Source organism: Podarcis raffonei, chromosome 17 (genome assembly GCF_027172205.1).
Source record: "Podarcis raffonei isolate rPodRaf1 chromosome 17, rPodRaf1.pri, whole genome shotgun sequence".
Taxonomy (NCBI): Eukaryota; Metazoa; Chordata; class Lepidosauria; order Squamata; family Lacertidae; genus Podarcis; species Podarcis raffonei.
In genome coordinates this window covers 26,858,118-26,879,261 of record NC_070618.1, presented here as the reverse complement: position 1 = coordinate 26,879,261, position 21,144 = coordinate 26,858,118, and the positions used below count along the sequence as shown (strand labels likewise).

Genomic DNA, 21,144 nt, shown 5'->3' with positions numbered 1-21,144 from the left:
TCAATGACTTCTGCCTCAAGTTATTTGCCTGCACAAAGGGGCCACTCGGATTGTGTTGCCTGTCATCAGTTCAGGCACAACATTTTTCAGTGGAGTCAGTTCACACATCCAAGTGCACCAAGTATAACTGGTACAGTGGTACCTCGGACAACTTGGAAACCAAACACTGCAAACCCGGAAGTACGTGTTCCAGTTTGCAACTATTTTTGGAAGCTGAATGTGCTCCGTTTTGAGTGTTATGCTGAGCTCTGTCTGTTTTTGCTATTTATTTTGCATTTTTGTTTATGCAACTTTTTTGTTTCGTTTTTGTGACTGCGTGGAACCCAGTTCAGCTACTGATTGATTGATTGATTGTGTGACTGCAGTACATTGTTTATTGCTTTCATTTTATGGATCAATGGTCTCATTAGATAGTAAAATTCATGTTACATTGCTGTTTTTGGGGTTGTTTTTAAAAGTCTGGAATGGATTGATCCATTTTGCATTACTTTCTATTGGAAAGCGCGCCTTGGTTTTGGAACGCTTTGGTTTTGGAACGGACTTCCGGAACAGATTAAGTTTGAGAACCAAGGTACCACTGTACATGCAATGTGTGAACCAGCCTTTGCACAAACAACAGGGTTTGAGAAGTCTCTGTTTCTAAAGGTGACGCCAGAGACAGAAGGGGAATTTCTGAGTTCCGTCCGCATGCTCTGCCCTGGAAGCTTGGGTCAGCAGGGGTTTAAAAACAAGCAAAGCATCGAGTCCTGAAAAAGGAGGTCTGCCATGGGTACTTTCGTATGAATTGGGAAGCATCAATTCGCCCCGGCCTCTCTAGAATGTGCACACTCCATTAGCAAATCTACAGTAGCATTTGCTCAACCTAGCCTATCTTTCAGCTCTCAAGCAGCAGGGAGTAAAAATGGCACAAACGTGTTATTAGGAAGGAAAATCCATCAGCAAGCGCCATAAATCAGCCCTAGGAACACATTTCCACTCATGCTTTGGGCCTGACCATGTCATTCCAAATCACCCAGCTAGACTCAAACTGCCTGCTATCGTGAAACACAAGACAAAGTAAACTTCACCCTTCGGTGAACTGAGTCCCTGTTTTGTGTGCGCTTTTTAAAATACAGGGCCGAGTTTGGTTTTTGCATCTGTCAGTGAGGTGTGAAATTGGTCCGTGTCACTTTGTGATTTACCACAGGGCTTGCTTCTCCAGTAAGGAGACTGTGATAGAGAAGCAGGAGGAATATATTGCCTTCATTTAGGGAAGCCTGTTCTTGGAGAAGGGCCCGTTTCTGTCCTCGGCATGAAAAGCTGGTGTAATATTAAATTCTCAAGTATCAGCTCAGTGGAAGTGAGTTCAGGAGTGCCATTTCAGACTCAGTAAGGAGGCAAATATATTTCACTAGAGATTGGTATTGGGTGTATCCTTGGGAAATTCTTATCCCAATTAAAAGGCCCACTGTTTGATGCATTAAATAGGCAGGGAAAGCAGTGCCTTTAAGGGCATTTGTCGACTTTTCTCTTTTAACAATATAGCAATAGCTGTCATTTACCCAAAGCAAGCTTACCAAGTCAGTCACCTTTCATTTTTAAGCGAAGAAATTTGTAACACTGGCATACATATCTAATACACAAGGCATTTTAGCTATGATGACTACAGCCACCTAATGCGTAGAACCAGCACACAGGCCACAAGTCAAAGGTCCTCCTGAGGAGAAATCACATGTGGTCTGAAGCGCAAGAAAGGGAGGGCGCTGGTCCCTTTCAGGCCTGGCTCTACCGTTAGGCAGAGTGCAATTGCCACCTCAGGCCTCAGGCGGCAGATGTCGGAGAGCAGGAGGCAGTGGTGAGGTGTTGCGAGAGAGAGAGAGAGAGAGAGAGAGAGAGAGAGAGAGAGAGAGAGAGCTGTGTGTGCACCACAGAGAGGTGGACAAATCTGTCAATATTGGCTTCTCTCAGTTTGTAATTTCAAAAAAGTATTTAATTCAGTTCTCCGCATTTCCACATCTGTTTCCTTTCTTTTTTTTAAAAAAAGAGAATCTTGAAAATTCACCAGCGTTTTAGTTTGGCTTTTTCCTAATATACACAATTTTGAAAGAAATTTAGCCTATTTCAAGGCAACATTCCCCGATGCAATGCATTTTTGTAGCTCATTTGCACCAATATATGCATCTTCGTCTACACCTTACCCTAGTTTATGTACCATTGTACACATGACTTGGGTGGAGAGCTGTGTTGCAAAATTCAGAGGAGTGCAAATTTTGAAGGTATCGTTTTGGAGAAAGCAGATTAGACAGGTTTGCCTTTAAATGTGAACCAAACTGAATTTCTCCACCCATCTCTAGGGTCACACGGCGTATTCTGCACTTCTTAAGTGAGGATGCTGGCCTCAGACTTGCTTAGGATTCAATTACCAGCCTGCCTGGCTTTGATACATGGAATTGTGGTGTGTCCTTTCATACCCCCCAATTGTGGTGTGTCCTTACATACCCTGTAAATATGGGACTGTCTCTGGAAAACAGGGGCACTTGTAAGTTCTGTCCTTCATGGCAGGCAGCAAAAAGTATTAGGTAAGCCCTGTGACCAGTGGCAATTAAGTGCTCAACACCTTTAGAAACTCGCTGTGTTTTATGTTTCACATATAACATTAAACCAGTGCTACTCTCCACCTCAGTATTTCCTATGAAAAAAGGGCTGCAACAATATTCCAAAGACCTTATTTACAACATGAATCCAACCTATCACCAAGTAGGTATATCACAATTGCACACCTAACGCTAAATTTTGAGACTGCTTCTGTGCGCTGTCTAGCTTCTGGAAGTCAAAACCTCTGACAGTTCCTCTCGTAATCCTACTGAGGTCCAAACTACATGAGATGTTAAATACGTGTCTGCCTCTGTTTGCATTGTAAGGGAATTCCCCATTGATACTACCCATATATTGCATTCCCCTCTCCATGCCTGTCCGCCTCCTGTTCTTATGCCGCCAATGGCCTATTTAAAACCCCTGTTCTTCCAAAGCAACTACTCTACTCCAAACTTAAAAATGCTGGTGGTCAGCAAAAGAGGTTCAAAGACTGACTCAAGGCAAATTTTTAAAAAATGTAGTATAAACACCAATAACTGGGAAACACTGGCCTGCAAGCGCTCCAATTGGAGAACAGCCTTTACCAAAGGCATCATGGACTTTGAAGACACTTGAACTCAGGAAGAAAAGGGAGAAATGTGCTAAGAGGAAGGCACATTTGGCAAATCCACACCGGGATCAACTCCCACCTGGAAACCTATGTCCCCACTGTGGAAGGATGTGTGGATCCAGAATTGGCCTCCACAGACACTTACGGACTCGTTTTTAAAACCATGTTAATGGAAGACAATTTTACTCGGCTACGAGGGATCGCCAAAGAAAAGAAGAAGAAGAAGACTTTGAATATCGTGACTGGTTTGGCCCTGCACCCCTCACTTTTATATAATGGCAATACTGGTGTTGCTCTCTGAAGTACATGTGAAGAAACCTTGGCAAGAAATGTTAGCTCTTTAAGCTTACCCAGAACAAGAAGCTGAGTGCTTTCGGTAATCTGCCCACGAATGTTGGCTGCCCTGCAGGAGTATAAGCCTTGATCCGAGAGAGAAACATTTTCAATCTGCAATGACCCATCCTGCAGGTAATGACCAGGGGCCAGCTTGATTTTATTCCTGAACCAGGTGAGTTCTGCTTCAGGCACACCTGTTAAGAGAATATATTAAAATAAAATCCTGAGAAAGAGAATCTGCATTCGGTACATTCTGCAAAGGTGTTGTTGATAAAAGCTGATGTTACATATGTTGGTTATTATTATTATTTGCCAAAATCCCAGTCTATCTCACACACATTAACTTGTTCTGAGAAGAATAAAAGTAATTCATTAATTCTATGTACACATTATCCTTCAGTGATCAGGCTCACAGCAGAGTTCACAATGTATTTAAAAGAAGATTAAATACAAATCAGTAAAATAAAGCATGCAAAAACATGCAAATCAAAACTCAGAGTTTAAAGCAGGCTTCCTCAACCTCAGCCCTCCAGATGCTATTGGCCTACAACTCCCATGGTCCCTAGCTAGCAGGACCAGTGGTCAGGGATGATGGGAATTGTAGTCTCAAAACATCTGGAGGCCTGAGGTTGAGGAAGCCTGGTTTAAAATTATATCCAAGCAGCAATTGCCAGTAGAAACACCCCAAAATCTAAGTGAATGAATCTTAGTAAGTCTCCAACGGAAGTGCTTTCCACAGATGGGGTGTCATCACAGGTAAGATATTCAGTACTTTGAAAGGCTACACTAGTATCTTGAACTGGGCCCAGTAGTGCGAAGGCAATTTCTTCAGAATGCGTGTAATATGATTCTAGTTTGAGGCACTGCTCTCAGTACTCTTGTAGCCACAATCTGCACCAGCGGCACCTTATTTTATATTTATTGCTATTTCAATTTGTATGCCCTCTTTCCCACATACGTGTGTCCAACATGGCTCACAACATGGCAGCAAGAAAGAAGAAGAATACATGATTACAGTAACAGTCTAAATCAGGCACCCCCAAACTCGGCCCTCCAGATGTTTTGGGACTACAATTCCCACCATCCCTGACCACTCGTCCTGTTAGCTAGGGATGATGGGAGTTGTAGTCCCAAAACATCTGGAGGGCCAATTTTGGGGGTGCCTGGTCTGAATCCTAAATCATTTCAAAACATGGCTATCCAAATAAATAATTCATTTCAATAATACGGACATAACAACATCTTGATTTTTAATCATTAAAATATATCCATTGATATCAGTTGGTTAAACTGACTGTCTTCAAGGCTTGCCCCCATGTCCCCGTTGCAGTAATCCAGACTAATTACTATGTGGACATAATGACATTGGAAACTCCCTTATTCTGTCGGACCATGGTCTTTCTACATTGACTTTCAGACTTTCAGACTTTCAGACAAGCCCTACCAGGAGTTGCTAGGGATTCAACATTCTGCAAATCTTGGGAGTATCTCCAAACATACAGAGATCTCCTGCTTGATTCTCCATGAAGCCATTTTGCATATAAAGTCATTGGCGCCACCACCCCAAGTTCAATATTAGAAGGAGTGATAATGTAATGGAGAGACGGAATCAAGAGCACATTTGCAGCATCTTCTCCAAACACAGACAGAGCTCAGAGTTCAGGCAGGTGTGGACAATTATCCGATACTTCAGTCTAATGCTACCCTAGCCAGGTACATCCTATTCTGTAATAGACACTTCTAATCTCAATCCTAACAGCTGTACAAGTTTCAGGTGGTGGACGAAAACCAAATCGCCACATCCACATTTCTTTTCTGGAGCTGGCGTGCTGCCTGGGCTCACGTGAAACCAAATCCTAAAATCATGACTCTGATCCATGGTTCTGCAAAACAACAAAGGGGAATTTTATTCGGATAAAAGTAAGGGCTTAAGGATTTGGAGGCAAAGTGTTTCTGCTGCAGCTGCGTTCAGAACAGAATGGAATATAGCTCAGTGCTTCTATAACTTTGATCACCTGCACAAAAGAGTTACCTGCTGCTACCTTCAAGGTGAACAGAGAAGAATCGAAACCAAATGTCCCACCTGCATGGAGTAAATGTCATGGGAAAGTGGAGAGAGAGAGAGAGAGAGAGAGAGAGAGAGAGAGAGAAGAAACAGCAGTGAGCAGCCCCTAAGCTTTCTTATCCTTCTTACGTGAGCCTTATTCCAAAGAAATAGGCTATGAAACCGAGAACATGGCGATCTGGCAAAAACTTCAAGATGTGCAATTTAGGACACAGGTGCAGAGGGGCCGACCGAGTCGCTATTCAATCGCAGCAGCAGTAGAGGGAGCAAGAGCATTTCCTGAATCTAAGTTTTGTGTTTTCTTTTACTGCATTATGCATCTGTCACCTGCAGTGCTTAATGGAAATAAGGCTTAGAAAAGGAAGAAGACATTAAAGAGAGAGAGAAACATTAATAAGAAGCCATGAAATCTTCAGAGTGAGAAGATTAAGGGCCATGTAGCCAACTGGAATAGGACACAGGTGGCGCTGTGGGTTAAACCACAGAGTCTAGGACTTGCCGATCAGAAGGTCGGCGGTTCGAATCCCCGCGACGGGGTGAGCTCCCGTTGCTTTGTCCCAGCTCCTGCCAACCTAGCAGTTCAAGAGCACGTCAAAGTGCAAGTAGATAAATAGGTACCGCTCCGGCGGGAAGGTAAACGGCGTTTCCGTGCGCTGCTCTGGTTCGCCAGAAGCGGCTTAGTCATGCTGGCCACATGACCCGGAAGCTGTACGCCGGCTCCCTCGGCCAATAAAGCGAGATGAGCGCCGCAACCCCAGAGTTGGCCACGACTGGACCTAATGGTCAGGGGTCCCTTTACTTTACTAGCCAACTGGAACACGGAGTATATTCAAAATGGCACAGGTGGAAGTAATTTTTTAAAAAAAATTCAAGGACTATCCTTCAATGGGCTGTATTATTCATCAAGTAGAAAAATATCATTTCCTAAGCATTGTTCCGCCACACCATTATTTGCTAGACTTTTAGCTCTTTTTTCCTCTTGGGAGCTCAGAGCAGCTTCCACTGGGCTCCCCATCAGGCCCCCATCTGAGGCAGTGCCCAGGGCCAGACCTCCATGCAGTGTGATCCTAGCCATGTCTACTCGGAAGTAGGCCCACTGAGATCACTGCACACTCTCACCATCTGTGCATAAGTTTATTGTTCTAGCCAATAGCCATGACAAATATGAGGGAACTGTTAGACCAGGGACGGGGAAACTTTTTTCTCTCTTGAAGGTCACATTCCCACATGAGTAACCTGCTAGGGGTCACATGCAGGTGATGAGCTTAGCCAGAGCCAAAAGTGGGCAGAGTACTCCTTTGCTCACTCTCTCTATAATTTAGTTACACAAATTAATTAAATAACTTACTTAACAAGGTAAATAGGCCAGCAAGACCATATAACACCGGTCTTGGAAGACCTAAATTGGCTCCCAGTATGTTTCCGAGCACAATTCAAAGTGTTAGTGCTGACCTTGAAAGCCCCAAATGGCACGGTATACTTGAAGGAGCGTCTCCACCCCCATTGTTCAGCCCGGACACTGAGGTCCAGCTCCAAGGGCCTTCTGGTGGTTCCCTCACTGCGAGAAGTGAGGTTACAGGGAACCAGGCAGAGGGCCTTTTTGGTAGTGGCGCCCGCTCTGTGGAACACCCTCCCATCAGATGTTAAAGAAACAAACAACTATCTGACCTTTAGAAGACATTTGAAGGCAGCCCTGAGGTTTTATTCTGTTAGGAGCCGCCCAGAGTGGCTGGGGAAACCCATCCAGATGGGTGGGGTATGAATTATTATTATTATTATTAGACACCGAACTGCAGCAGAATGGAAACAGCACCAATTGTGACAAACATAGGTTGGAATGTAAACTTCTGCTTTCTTTAATTCCTACTTGCTACCCACATGAAATGAGGCCAATGGCTACGTGTGGCCTTGAGTCCACATGACTCTGGGCTAAATGATCCTTTCCAGCTATATGATTCTTAGTGGGCTGAGCTGTTCCTTTCCTTACTGGTAATATTCTGGACACTGTTCCTATTAATCTATCGGCTGTTTCAAGTCCACACCTGTCCTAGGCCAGCCAGTCCATTTGATTACAGCAGTGTTTCCCAAACTTCTCTTTCAGACTACAATTCCCAACAACCTTGACCACTGGTCTTGCCAGCTAGGGATGATGGGAGTTGTAGTCCAAAACAGCAGGAGACCCCAAGTTTGGGAAACACTGGATTACAGTCATGAACTGTAGCATGTCCAGCCCAGCACTTAAGATTTCTTTCTCCTTCTTAATCCAAAAGGCTCTCATATCATGTTGTAGCTAGGCTTGAGCACTGTGAGGCGGCTACTGAGTATGACTTAAGCCCCATCTGCCTCCCCTGCCGCCCAAGAGGATAATCAAGCGTCCTGGTTATTTTCTTCCACTCATTGACTTGCCAATTATTCTCCTTTACTCATGAATGGGAATGGATGTTGTTCGCACTTGTTGTTTGTTATCCAATTAATCTACACGCACTGGCTGCGTTCCAGCGAGTAAGTACCGCTGGAGCAGCCAAGAATTTCAGACTGCTGGCGACATAACCACAGAGCTTGTGGTTCTTTGCCATCCGTCCTTAGCCATGGGATTTGACTGCACACACGGCTCTCTGGATTGCAGCAGCTGTGCACTACATCACGCCTTCTAATGCCGAACTCAGTCCCGGCGCGATGACAGCTTTGCAGCCAAACAGAGCCACTGAGCAACAAGGCCATACCTGTACGTTTGGGGGAATCTCACAGTTTGGAGAAGTATAAACAAAACCATTTTTAAAAGAGAGAGAGAGAGAGAGAGAGAGAGAGAGAGAGACCCGCCTTTAAGCGACAACCCACATCCCCTGCAAAACAGAAAGTTGCATGGAAGGAAGGAGAATGGGGAAGAATGATGAATGGTAAATGCACACATATAACCCAGTTCTTGACCACCTCGTTCTGTTAAACTCAGATGACCCAATAGGAGAAACGGATGAAGCAGGAAGGACGAGAAAATGAGATGAGGGGAAAAGGCTAAAAAGCAGGTGGGAGATGGAGGGGCTGAGAGTGGGCGAGGTGAAGGAAGCAGGAGGGATAACTGAAGCAGATATGAGAAACAGTGGGGCTGGGAAGGGGAGAAATCGAGGGGTGGGGCAGAGCAGAGGAGCCAGAGGGAGGACACAGAGAGCAGAAACCTCTTACCTGCAACCTGGCAGTTGATGGTCACGTTTGCACCCAGGATGGTTTTCACGGTGCTCCCAATATCAACAGTGACAGCAGGCAACTCCTTGTTGACCAGGGTGGCTCTTGATGTCTTTATTAATGGCTTCCCTGTAAGCAGAAGGGATCGCGGATTATTAAATAGATAAGGGAAGAAGCAAGATATGGGCACTGCTACTCTTCTTGAAAATAGCGCAAGGAATTGGCACAGTCTGTATTTTGCCTCCTGGCTGTCACTGACAGCCCTCGATTAGGACTCCCATTTCCTTCTTCCCCCATTCTGCAAAGTTTAGTATGATGCTAAAGCTGTGGTCTAAACCACAGAGCCTAGGGATTGCCGATTGGAAGGTTGCCAGTTCGAATCCCTGCGACGGGGTGAGCTCCCGTTGTTCGGTCCCCGCTCCTGCCAACCTAGCAGTTCGAAAGCACGTCAAAGTGCAAGTAGATAAACAGGTACTGCTCTGGCGGGAAGGTAAACGGTGTTTCCGTGCGCTCTAGTTTCCATCACGGTGTCTTGTTGCGCCAGAAGCAGCTTAGTCCTGCTGGCCACATGACCCGGAAGCTGTCTGTGGACAAACGTTGGCTCCCTCGGCCAGTAAAGCGAGATGAGCTCTGCAACTCAGAGTCATTTGTGACTGGGCTTAACTGTCAGGGGTCCTTTACCCTTACCTTTTTAAAGAGTTGCAAGCCTTCAGATGTTCTGCTATATCTTTCATCTTACAAACTGTCACTTTCTTCTTTAATTTTCTCTCCCCCTTAAGTCCGGTCACCCTCATTGGTGGGCAGTGTTGCGGCCAGGCCCCGGACCCCCAAGTGATCCAACTAATGGCAGGCCGGATTGCTTGGCTGCTGGCTATTGGCCAATGCCATCAGCCCTTAGAAAGGGCGTTCCCCTGGCAGAAGGCCCAACCAGCAAATGGGGATGCTTGGGCTCACTCCCAGGAGTTGTTAAATTGCAGCCTTTTGTGGTTTACCCTTAGATGCACTCCCAGCAGATGGGCTGGAGTGGAATAGCAACGGTTTTACCCAATGCCTATCCCAAACCACTCTCTACTGTAACCAATAAAGTTGTGGCCATATTCAAGCCAAAAACCCAAAATCCTGTTGTCCTGTGTGGTTATTCATTTCCCCTAGGGAACTGTGGGGTCATGGGGTCTTGGCATGTAAAACATTTTAACTTGCTTTGTACAAAGTAGCCTACTCAGACTAGACCCTTCCTCTTTTGGAAGGAATTGCTGCTGATCATGCACAACCTTATGTACAGTGGTACCTCAGGTTACATACGCTTCAGGTTACATATGCTAACCCAGAAATAGTGCTTCAGGTTAAGAACTTTGCTTCAGGATAAGAACAGAAATTGTGCTCCGCCAGCATGGCGGCAGCAGGAGGCCCCATTAGCTAAAGTGGTGGTTCAGGTTAAGAACAGTTTCAGGTTAAGAACAGACCTCTGGAACGAATTAAATACTTAACCCGAGGTACCACTGTACTTGCAAACTTCATCTCAAAGTCATCTCTTTTCCCCACATTCCCCATCTGACAGCTATGTGCATGGAGACAGGTGTGCAAAGGCAGCACTATTTTGGAAACAGTTCGAAGCATACAATTTGGAGAGAGGGGAGCATATACACAAATGGAGGATGCATAGAGATAATTTGGGGGGCAGAAAAGACAAAAAGAAATGAAATGAAATAAAATGGAACCAGTAGCCCCTGGCATGCCCCGAGAATCTTGGCAGCTCTTATACGATTGAAAACAATATGGTGGTGTGTAAACTGGAGCATGATAACTGCTCATTCACATGTCAAATCCTACCTAAGTCTTTATTCTCTAAGATTAACGTCAAAAATCTCTTGAACAGGAGAGCAAACTAGACAAATAGAAAGCCAGTTGCAACAATAAACGAAAATGTAACCGAAGCTGATATTTGCTTGACTATTGCCACAATCCTGATGTCTCAAGTAACTGTATACACATTCAGGGCTTCCTCCATAAAGTTAAGTTTCATTCTCCTTGTGCATTTATTTGCATGTCTCTAGGGTAGGGCCCCAGAAGCTGGAGAAATTAACTTGTGCATCAAAGGGTTAACGGCTGCAAAGTCAGATGAACCACGGAAAATGTTCCATGCTGCTGGGGAGGGAGAGAGGGAAGAGCTCAAAACGCCCCAGCCCAAGTGAGACTCCACCTAGCTTACGTTATCTTCTTGTATTGGGGCCAGCCCACTTCCGAAGGCATTAATGTTTGTGAGAGAGCTTCTCAGTGCTGGCCGGCTGCATGCTTATCTCCCAGAAGTGGGATTGTTCATGGGCCAGCAGAAGACAGAATGGATGCCGTCGTGTGATTCCACGGGCTTGGGCCCAAAACAGGAGCCTACAAGGCCTATGAATTAATCCAGCTATAAATCAACAGTGGCACTAAGAGGGGAAAAGCTGGTTAAGAAAGGATGGGTGGAAGAGGGAGGAGAAGGAGGAAGAATTATGGGTGCTTTAGTTGGCGGCGGCAACCAAAATGGTTGAAATCTGGTTTTGTTCCTGTCCTCCCGCCTCTCCGCAGATCCCGCTGCCGCGAATTAAAATCCATAAACTGGCCTGACAGCTGAAATGGACTCATGTGGAATAGGCAGCAAGCTAATCCACGTATTTTGAGAGGATGCCATGAAGCCCTGATGCTGTGCAGATTCACTTTCAGTAGCACTTTTTGTACAGGGGCAGGACTCTAGTGTCCCTGAGACATCAACGTAGAGCAGCATATCCAAGCACAAACATGTTCCATTCAGTCACGGAAAGTTCACCAAGTTCTGATGTTTTACAGGGTGCTCCTAAATCAAGGAGGAGGAAAGAGAGACCTCAAATGGCAATTGGGCTTTTAATTTTTCCTGGTGGTTTCTTCTTCTTCTTCTTCTTTCACGATCTCTTCGTTAGATTAAATATCTGTCAGCTGCTCAGCCCATAAAAAGTAGCAAACTACTCCAAAAATGGAACCACATTTTCTCTCTGGGCCCTCATGTGCTAAATTAATCAAAGAGGCTGAGTGTTTCATTTAGACTGCACAAAGGTTACCCACTTCCTCTGCAGAAAAGTTCTGGGCTCCACTTTTGAAACAAAATGTGTGCGGTTTATTTTTCCTCCTCCTTCTTTTGGTTAAATGCATTTTCATTATCTCAAACTTGGTGTCCAGATTTCCAGCAGCTGAGTGACTGGGCACTTTCAACTCCTGCTTGACGGATGAGGCTATTCAGAACCTTCCTTCAAGTAGTGTTGTCTCTTGAAAATATGACCCAGAGGGCCTTGCATTTGCTAATTTGTTTGCATGAGAAAATGAAATCAAGACATGGAGCATTTTATTAGAAAAATGATTGCTGGTTGCTGAAAACCCAAAGGCATATCTGTCTGTTTCGCGTATTCCCCTCTCCCTGCTTCTTCGGGAGACAGTGATTGATTAGCCTCCATTGGATGAAAACTGTGACTCTATACTTATAGCCTTTGAAACTTGCCCATCAGGAGCATAACTGGCTGCAAAGGCTCTCTGCAGAACGGATTGTTATGTCCCGCCACAAAATGCTAAGCCTGAAAACTCCCATGTTAAATCCATTTTTGATACCATTCCATTGTTGATAGGAGAGTTCCATAACAGATAAATTATTCCAGTGTTTTATATTACAGTAAAGTTTTTTTGAAAAGAGTCTACATTCTCCTAATTGCATTAGTTTTTCAAGGAGACACAACTGTACTGATTTTCAATGGAAATATTCCAAAAGTAGGCACGAAGCACGCAGAGAGAGAGAGAGAGAGAGAGAGAGAGAGAGAGAGAGAGAGAGAGGAAGGAAGGAAGGAAGGAAGGAAGGAAGGACAGAAGGAAGGAAGGGGGATGCATTTGGACATAACACAAAACCTGGGTTGGGAAACTTCAAACCAGGGGCCAAAGGCAGCCCTCCAAGTTTCTCTCTATAGCCCTAACCACAGTTTCCAACAAAGAAAACAACAAACTGCTGTAAGTTTACATCGAAGCAGTTGCTTCTGATTCCCCTCCTTGCAGCTGGGGAGGCGTAGGGAGCAGGTTTGCTGCATGGAATGTGAACTATGGTTTAGCGTTACATCCAAACAAGATAAGCATCATGCTTATCAAACAAGATAAGCACCATTCAGGGGAAGGTGACCTTTTTTAAAAGATATCCACACACCTGAAACCTTGTGGTACATAGCATGTTCTCCTTCATGGAGAGCAAGTGTTGCGGTAGGGTCTAACAAGACATCCCACTGTTGCTGGGCAGGTACAGATAGCTGGCCACCATTGCGATTGGGCTCCCCTTGTCGTTGGGAGGAATTTGATGTTGCCATTTTGTGACTGACAGCCAAAAAGTATACTGTATATTCCCTGTGCAGCGTTGAGCTTCCTCTTTTCGCTGCGCGCATCGGATCACCTGCCCACCCTCCCTATATTTAGGGTTGTTCGTATTGACCTTGCTATGCCTGTCATGGGGTCATCTGCTTTTGGGGCAGGGGCCCGGTAGGAATTTTGTCCATTTGGCAGATTGGCTGGTGCCATTTGGTTTTTGCCTACTGCGTAGCAAATCGTCACAACTTGTAAGCTTGTGGTTAGGCATTGGTTTTATGAATTGGTTGGTGGAGGATTAGCTGTGCCTGCCCCTCCAATGCTGCTGCTGCAAGGGTTTTCCGTTAAAGGAACCCAGGGGCTCGCCATGCTTTTGTCTGCACCCCTGTCAAGGGGCTAGGGCCACACAAGAGCCCCTGGGAGCATTTGGGGAGAGGTGAGGGTATGGTACCCAGCTCCATCTTTCTCCCCAAAATGTTTTCCCTTTCTGACTTTCGCGGGCGTGCGAATGTCAGTCTGTCCCCGTGTGGGGTCAGATAGCCACAACCAATGCCTAAGCAACCACTCACAATTTTTGTGTTTTAATAAAGTTGTGGCCAAAATTATGCCAAAAACCTTAAAGAAAAATTCTGTGTAAATTGTGATTTATTGGGGTGGCTTGGGGACCTCGAAACACAATTTACCGAGGCTTTAATGTCACTGAATGCACATGAGTGATAGATAATAACCCTGTCAGAAAGAAAAGCTGTTGTATTATCTGCTTACTCATTTTAGCAATCATCCTACAACGACTCAGGTTTAGCCATTTATCTATTTTTGGCTTTGTTTTATAATTCTTCTCTGGATTGCAAAGGAATACTGAATTTTCGCTGGAGGTGTAATTTTATGCTGGGTGCAAAAGCATTGCTAAACTATTTCAACTGCTGTTGCTCTGAGGAGAAACTTTACAATATCTGCAAGGGCTTTGCACCTCGGACTCTGGCCTGCTCCACATTTGGGCTTAACTTTTCAAAAACAGAAGAGGAAAAAGGAAGTATTTCTGTGATGACTGCAAGGAACATATTACCTGCTAACGTGACGGCAATGGAAACAGAGTCAGATCCCAACACATTAGTTGCATTGCAGGTATAGAATCCGACGTCTTCTTCGACAGGCTCCAGAATTTGCAAGGAGTCATCTGGCTGAAGAAGTATCCTGCAGCGACAGACCAATATCTAAGTCTAAGATCCCTTGCCAAGTATGCTATTACTCAGCACTAGCTATTTAAATAAATATATATGCAGAATGACAAGTTACAAGGCCTCATACATTCCAGTTTTGCAGATTCTGTTTAATTAAATAACAAGTTTTTAAATCCAGCAATAACAAACCACATAAGGCATCTGTAGCCTTCTGTTTTTTAAACTACGCACACATTAATTTTTCAGGTTCTACCTTGATACGACACACTGCTGTGTGCATTGGCTTCCAAAGCAGAGGTGAACGACGTTGACTTGTTCAAGCCCTACTGCATGTCTCAGTGCCTTGCAGCCTCCCCACCGCAGCTTCACAGCACCCGTTAATTGCAATCTCTAGGACTCCGGTACAAAGACATAGTCTTCACAACCCTGTGACCATGTCCCAAGGCAGGCAATGGTCCCCAAGCCCCAGGACCTGATGACTACATCCACCTGTGCCGGTCCTCTGCCTAACCATCATTTTGGTCAATACGGTCACATCATTCTTCCATTTCACCTTTCCCCAGAAAACATGCATATATTTGTTGCCGGGCCTCCAAATATCTGAGGTTGCCTTAGCTAAGTTTCCTCCCTTCCCAGCCTGGGATGTTCATATGCCAAGGCTTCTCCAACTATGTGACTAAATTTGATGCAAGGGGGAGCGAAATATTGGATTAGGGAAATCCTCTTTCAAATGTCATTATCGTGTGAATGTTGAAGACTAGGGGGCTGCCAATTTTTAAGGAGCAAATTCCACTGACTTCAGCGCAAGTAGCATCACGATCTCTCCTGTGGGAACTACTGGAAACAGCCCATTAACAACCTCTTGTTTTTCATAGACAATGCTACTTCAAATACCTATACATTCTTTTGAATAATTTCTCCCAGAGCAGGACTCCAACATTTGCTGAAAACCACGCTGCCACTGTTGGTTGTTCTGAGATGGCAGCCCCACTGGCTGCTTCAACTTCGAGCCTCTTAATATTGTATGAGACAGGGGTTGCCAACTTTTCTGAGCCCATGGGCATATTTACAAACCAGAAAAACTGTTGTGGGCATCACACACACACACACACACACACACACACACACACACACACAGCATCCTGTTCTCTTGGCTGCAGCGTCAGGCGTCTCCCAAACCTAATATCAGCAGGAGAAGGGTGGGGATGAGACCCTACAGGCATCCGGGCAGGCCTCTGCAGGTGGTGCAGGTGTGCCTAAAGGTGCCACTTTAAGGTAAAAGTTAAAGGACCCCTGGACGGTTAAGTCCAGTCAAAGGCGACTCTGGGGTTGCGGCGCTCATCTCACTTTCAAGCCTAGGGAACTGGCGTTTCTCCACAGACAGCTTTCTGGGTCATGTGGCCAGCAGGACTAAACTGCTTCTGGTGCAACAGAACACCATGACGGAAACCAGAGCGCATGGAAACGCCATTTACCTTCCCTTACCTATTTATCTTCTTGCACTGGCATGCTTTCGAACTGCTAGGTGGGCAGGAGCTGGGACAGAGAAAGGGGAGCTAACCCCGTCGTGGGGATTCAAACTGCCAGTCTACCGATCGGCAAGCCCAAGAGGCTCAGTGGTTTAGAGCACAGCACCACCCGTGTCCCTGGAGCCACTTCGGTGACCTCTGGGTAAAGGAATTAAATCTGAAATCTGGTTGACACTAAAGAAAGGAGCTCAAAGCTGGCCAGAACCTCCCTTCTTTCATCTGATGAAGTAGATTTTTCTCTACCAAAGTTCATGGCACAATATACCTGTTGCTCTTGGTCTGTCACAACTGCACATTTGAATTTTGATTCTGATTTTTTTTTGCTGCTGCAAAATTAGCAATCAGATTACTGGATTTCATGCTTTCTGCTTCCAGGGAAATATTTCTACGTTGCTTTCTTGTCTATCAGCAGAATTCTGCGTACTTGCCAGGAACTGCTGTGTGCTGCAGAGAATTCTGGGGCATGTACTAAAGTGCAAACTCAGCTCACGTAAAACAGGAGGCAAGTCCTACTGTTCCTCACTGTTAACTCTGTATGAACTGAGATTTTGTGCCCCTAGCATGTGGACAGCATTAAAAGACAGCTTCACACTGCGCATGATTATGCCAGACAAACTCTTTCAGGGAAGATTTTCTACCGTTTAACACTTTCTCATAGATGAACCTGATAAATTTATGAGGACCCCCCAGCTTGAAAACCTTTATTGTGTGCAGTTGAGGACACATTGGTAGCAGGTTTCTGGGGTCTCTGTGTGATGCCTTCTTTCTATGGAAAAATGTTTTGTGATTCCTGAGGATATATCCGCTTAGCACCGGGAATGAAGAAGGGTAAAAAGCACTGTCCCTGGATCCCAAAACATTCATGAACTGGAAAGAAACAGGAAGGGAGTGAGATTGTGAGTTGACAGATGGCAGGGAGGAAAATGGTTAAGAAGCCTCTTCCTTTTGCCTGAAGAATGTCTTAGGCTGCTTTTCATTTAAAACAGCAACACCACACACTGGGAGAAAAAGGCATGCCATTTCTAGTTTAGCACTGAATTCTTCATTATCTGATTTGCTGACTATCTGAATTCTGTGTCTGCCACCTATGTGATCCTGTGTAATTGCAAGCCTGTGTAAACAACAGCAATGCAGTTTATTCAAACTCAAGAGATCATTGGGATAAACCATACTTTGCAAGTGACAAGCAGACAACTAAGATCCAGGGAGTCTAGCTGACTTTTCCAAGACCACACAAGGAACTTAGTAGCAGCGATCTCTCATCTTTCACATCCCATGGGCCAATTCCAACGTTAATCTTGCCTACTTGCGTTTCGAAATAGCATAAAAGGAAGCAGCCAGGAAAAGGATGGTAATAACAACAACGACGCAGATATTTGCAAACTGGGAGCTGGGAAGGAGCCTGTGACTCAACTCATACGCAGCCCCTTTGCATATTTGGTGCAAGTCTTTCACCGAACTGTTCCAGTAGTGTAAAGACTGGACCTCCAAACATTTTGGGACTTTTCCTGGCCACGTCTGTTAATACTGTTCCAAAGGGAAAGTAGGAAAATGTAACTTCAGAAGAGGGCCCCAGGCTTCTTCCCAAGCAGCTGGGAAAAATCCCCATATCCCACTAACTGGACAAAATCATTATTATGTATTAAAAACATTTGTAGCGTATTACATATCCATCATCTTTAGAAACTGTCATCTGTTCCAGGCTTCTCTAGCAATAGTCTCCTGTTTTAACTCGAGGGAATATCTGGCATTTGCAAAACAGGGGAAGCTTCTACAACAGTTATACAGTGGTACCTCGGGTTACATACGCTTCAGGTTACATATGCTTCAGGTTACAGACTCTGCTAACCCAGAAATAGTACCTCAGCTTAAGAACTTTGCTTCAGGATGAGAACAGAAATCGTGCTCCGGTGGCGCGGCGGCAGCAGGAGGCCCCATTAGCTAAAGTGGTGCTTCAGGTTAAGAACAGTTTCAGGTTAAGAACGGACCTCCAGAACAAATTAAATACTTAACCCGAGGTACCACTGTATATGCAAAGCAAAAGCACCCAATCCCAAGATTATAGGGATCAGGGGGATCCTTTTGAGAGAGGGAAATGCATAAAAAATAGGTGGGGGTGCACTCAGAAACAGACCCTCCAAGTGTCCCTATTTTCCAGAGTTAATCCCGCAGAGCCCAGGGCTTGCCAATCGGAAGGTCGGTGGTTCGAATCCCCACAATAGGGTGAGCTCCCGTTGTTCAATCCCTGCTCCTGCCCACCTAACAGTTTGAAAGCACACTAGTGCAAGTAGATAAATAGGTACCACTCCAGTGGGAAGGTAAACAGCGTTTCCGTGCGCTGCTCTGGTTTTGCCAGAAGCGGCTTAGTCCTGCTGGCCACATGACCCGGAAAAACTGCCTGCGGACAAATGCCAGCTCCCTCGGCCTGTAAAGCGAGATGAGTGTCACAACCCCAGAGTCGTCCGCGACTAGACTTAACGGTCAGGGGTCCCTTTACCTTTACTTTTTTTAATCTCAAATTTACAGAAGCTGGGGAGGCATAGCCAGGATTTATTTTAGGAGGAGGACAGGCTTTATGTTATTGAGGGGGAAGTACCAAGTTATCTGAGGTGCAATTGGTCATTTAGTTAAAGTATTTTTGTTTATTTACTTGATTGATTGATGCCCCCCCATGGCTGCGCCCATGCATCCAGGGTCTGATTTGATCCTGTAATGTCCTGCTTTCCTTAGGACATCCCTGTATAGGGAAGCATTTTAAATGTTTAATGTTTTATTATGTTTTCATACATGTTGGAAACTGCCTAGAGTGGCTAGTGAAACTGAGTCAGATGGGCAGGATATAAGTACAGTACAGTCGTACTCTGGTTTTTGAACAGAATGCGTTCCGGAAGTCCGTTCGACTTCCGAATCATTCGGAAACCAAGGCGAAGCTTCCGATTGGCTGCAGAAGAGTCCTCAAGCCAATCGGAAGCTGGGCTGGATGTTCACAAAGTTCGCAAACTGGAACACCTACTTCTGGGTTTGCAACATTCGAGTTCTGAGTTGTTCGTGAACTAAGCTGTTCGAAAACCAAGGGATGACTGTAATGAAATCGCCGTCGTCCTGGTTTTAATTGGGAAAGTGTTGGAGGATATGCAAGAACTTAGGTCTGTATGAGATCATGCTTGTGGAGCAGAGGGTGGGAGCCAAGTATAGAGTCTATATCACTCATAGGGGTGGCTGTGGCATGGAGATTTTGGAGATAATATGCCACAGACCTTGTGTTATCAATGGCGCCTCTGTATCATTCATAATCACAAATAAATATACACAGGTATGCTGGACTTGGGCCAAAGGGTTTCCAAGCTTGGGCCTCTGAAAATCTATAGGTGGCCCTAACACCTCTCTCTCTCTCTCTCTCTCTCTCTCTCTCTCTCTCTCTCTCTCCCTCTCTCTCATTTTGCAGCTTCCACTTCAAAAGAGCTAATACTAGGAACTTCCTCAACCCGTTCTTAAGTTGAATGGGGGGGGGGACTATAGGCAAGGTTGCTTTTCTCAGAAGAAAATTGCAGCAGCTGTTTTACATAAATCGTTTTGCCAGGATGGTGACAGAAAAAGAAATTGGGGGAGTAACTGAGGCAAAAGAGGATGCGAAAGCTGGAATGAGAAAGCCCATCCGAGTGCAATCAAAGTCTAGTTGCTTACCATGCGCTGATGAGATTTTTTTTTGTTTTCCCCTTGAATGAAAACTACTGCCTCATGAACCACAAAGTTAAGGATATTTGATCTCACCCACAGCTCCATGGGTGGCAACACTCTAAAACAAACCAGATTAAGGCCACCCATCAAATACTTTTTTGGGGGGGAGGGGAAAAGCAAACTAGGGAAGGGCAGCGCACACACTCTACCTTTAAAACACATTTGAAGCACATTTTACTCCTCAAAGAATTCTCGGCACCCTCATAGAGTAACAATTCCCAGCCACCCTTAATAAACTACAGTGGCCAGAATTCTCTGAGGAGTAAAAATGTGCTTCAAATGTATAGTGTGTACGCAGACACGGTTCTGTCCCACCAAAAGATATGTTGACCTTCCTATTGCTCTGCAACATGTAGGAGGCAAAAAGGATCTGGCCTTACATATTTAGGAAGGCTTTCGACTTCATCGAAAGAGGCCCGGGGTCTTCTTAAGCAGACCACAAAGAGGGTCATTCCTTCCTCCAGAAAGGGTAGCCTTCAAGATGGCATGTAATCGCTACATGTCTGTTTAGAAACCAGCCTCTGCAAAACTCACACTTGTGTGCACAAAATACCCTTTTAGTACACAGGTAAGTGTCTGCTGGTTCAGCATCTGAATAGCATAGCACGGTCATGAACAAGGTCTTGAAAATGAGTACTCAAAATAGTTAGGACTGCTTCGCACGTTGCATTTTGAGGTGTACATCTGAGATGCTTTAGGCGTACACCTAAAAATGCGCAACTTGAAGGGGACAAATGCATTTGTAAACCGACTACACTTCCAACTTGACTGTACTCTTTGTGGTAACCCTCTACAAAAAGAAAAAGAAATGTATGAAATGGTACTATGGATGATAAGTAAAGGTAAAGGGACCCCTGACCATTAGGTCCAGTCGTGGCCGACTCTGGGGTTGCGGCGCTCATCTTGCTTTATTGGCTGAGGGAGCTGGGGTACAGCTTCTGGGTCATGTGGCCAGCATGACTAATCCGCTTCTGGTGTACCAGAGCAGCGCACGGAAACGCCATCTACCTTCCTGCTGGAGCAGTATCTATTTATCTACTTGCACTTTGATGTGCTTTCAAACTGCTAGGTTGGCAGGAGCTGGAACTGAGCAACGGGAGCTCACCCCGTCGTGGGGATTCAAACCGCCAACCTTCTGATCGGCAAGTCCTAGGCTCTGTGGTTTAACCCACAGCGCCAACCACGTCCCTTACTATGGATGATACCGAGAGGGAAAATACGTTATTTACCTAAATTGAGAATCACAGAATTGTAGAGTTAGAAGGGACCTCAAGGGTGATCAAGTCCAACCCCCTGCGTTGCACGTATCTCCTCACAGGACTCATTCCACTCTATTGAGAGCACCTCACCCCAAGAAGTTGCCAAAACCTGGAACCAACTATTTGCTCCCTAACAACAAAGCACTATATTGGTGCACATATACTACTCAAGCACATTTACTTGCAGCGTGGGATCAAGATACAATTTTCTCTTGCTTGAAATCAAGCTTAAGCCTTGTGTGGACTTAATGACAATTTATTTTTAAAATCATGACACGCACACAAATACCTATACACCACACCACAGTAAGTTCAAACAGAATGT

The 21,144-nt window shown here is 45.1% G+C and overlaps 1 protein-coding gene across 4 annotated transcripts in view; it reads right to left on the bottom strand.

Moving 5' to 3' along the window:
• ADAMTSL1 (ADAMTS like 1) overlaps positions 1 to 21,144 on the bottom strand; it is a 478,676-nt gene that overhangs the window by 29,762 nt on the left and 427,770 nt on the right. For all 4 annotated transcript variants that reach the window (XM_053371804.1, XM_053371807.1, XM_053371806.1 and 1 more), the window contains 3 exons: positions 14,179 to 14,306; positions 8,766 to 8,894; positions 3,535 to 3,714 (listed from right to left, as the gene is read on the bottom strand). In XM_053371804.1, the coding sequence (XP_053227779.1) occupies positions 3,535 to 3,714; positions 8,766 to 8,894; positions 14,179 to 14,306 (437 nt within the window). The remainder of the gene's footprint in view (positions 1 to 3,534; positions 3,715 to 8,765; positions 8,895 to 14,178; positions 14,307 to 21,144) is intronic.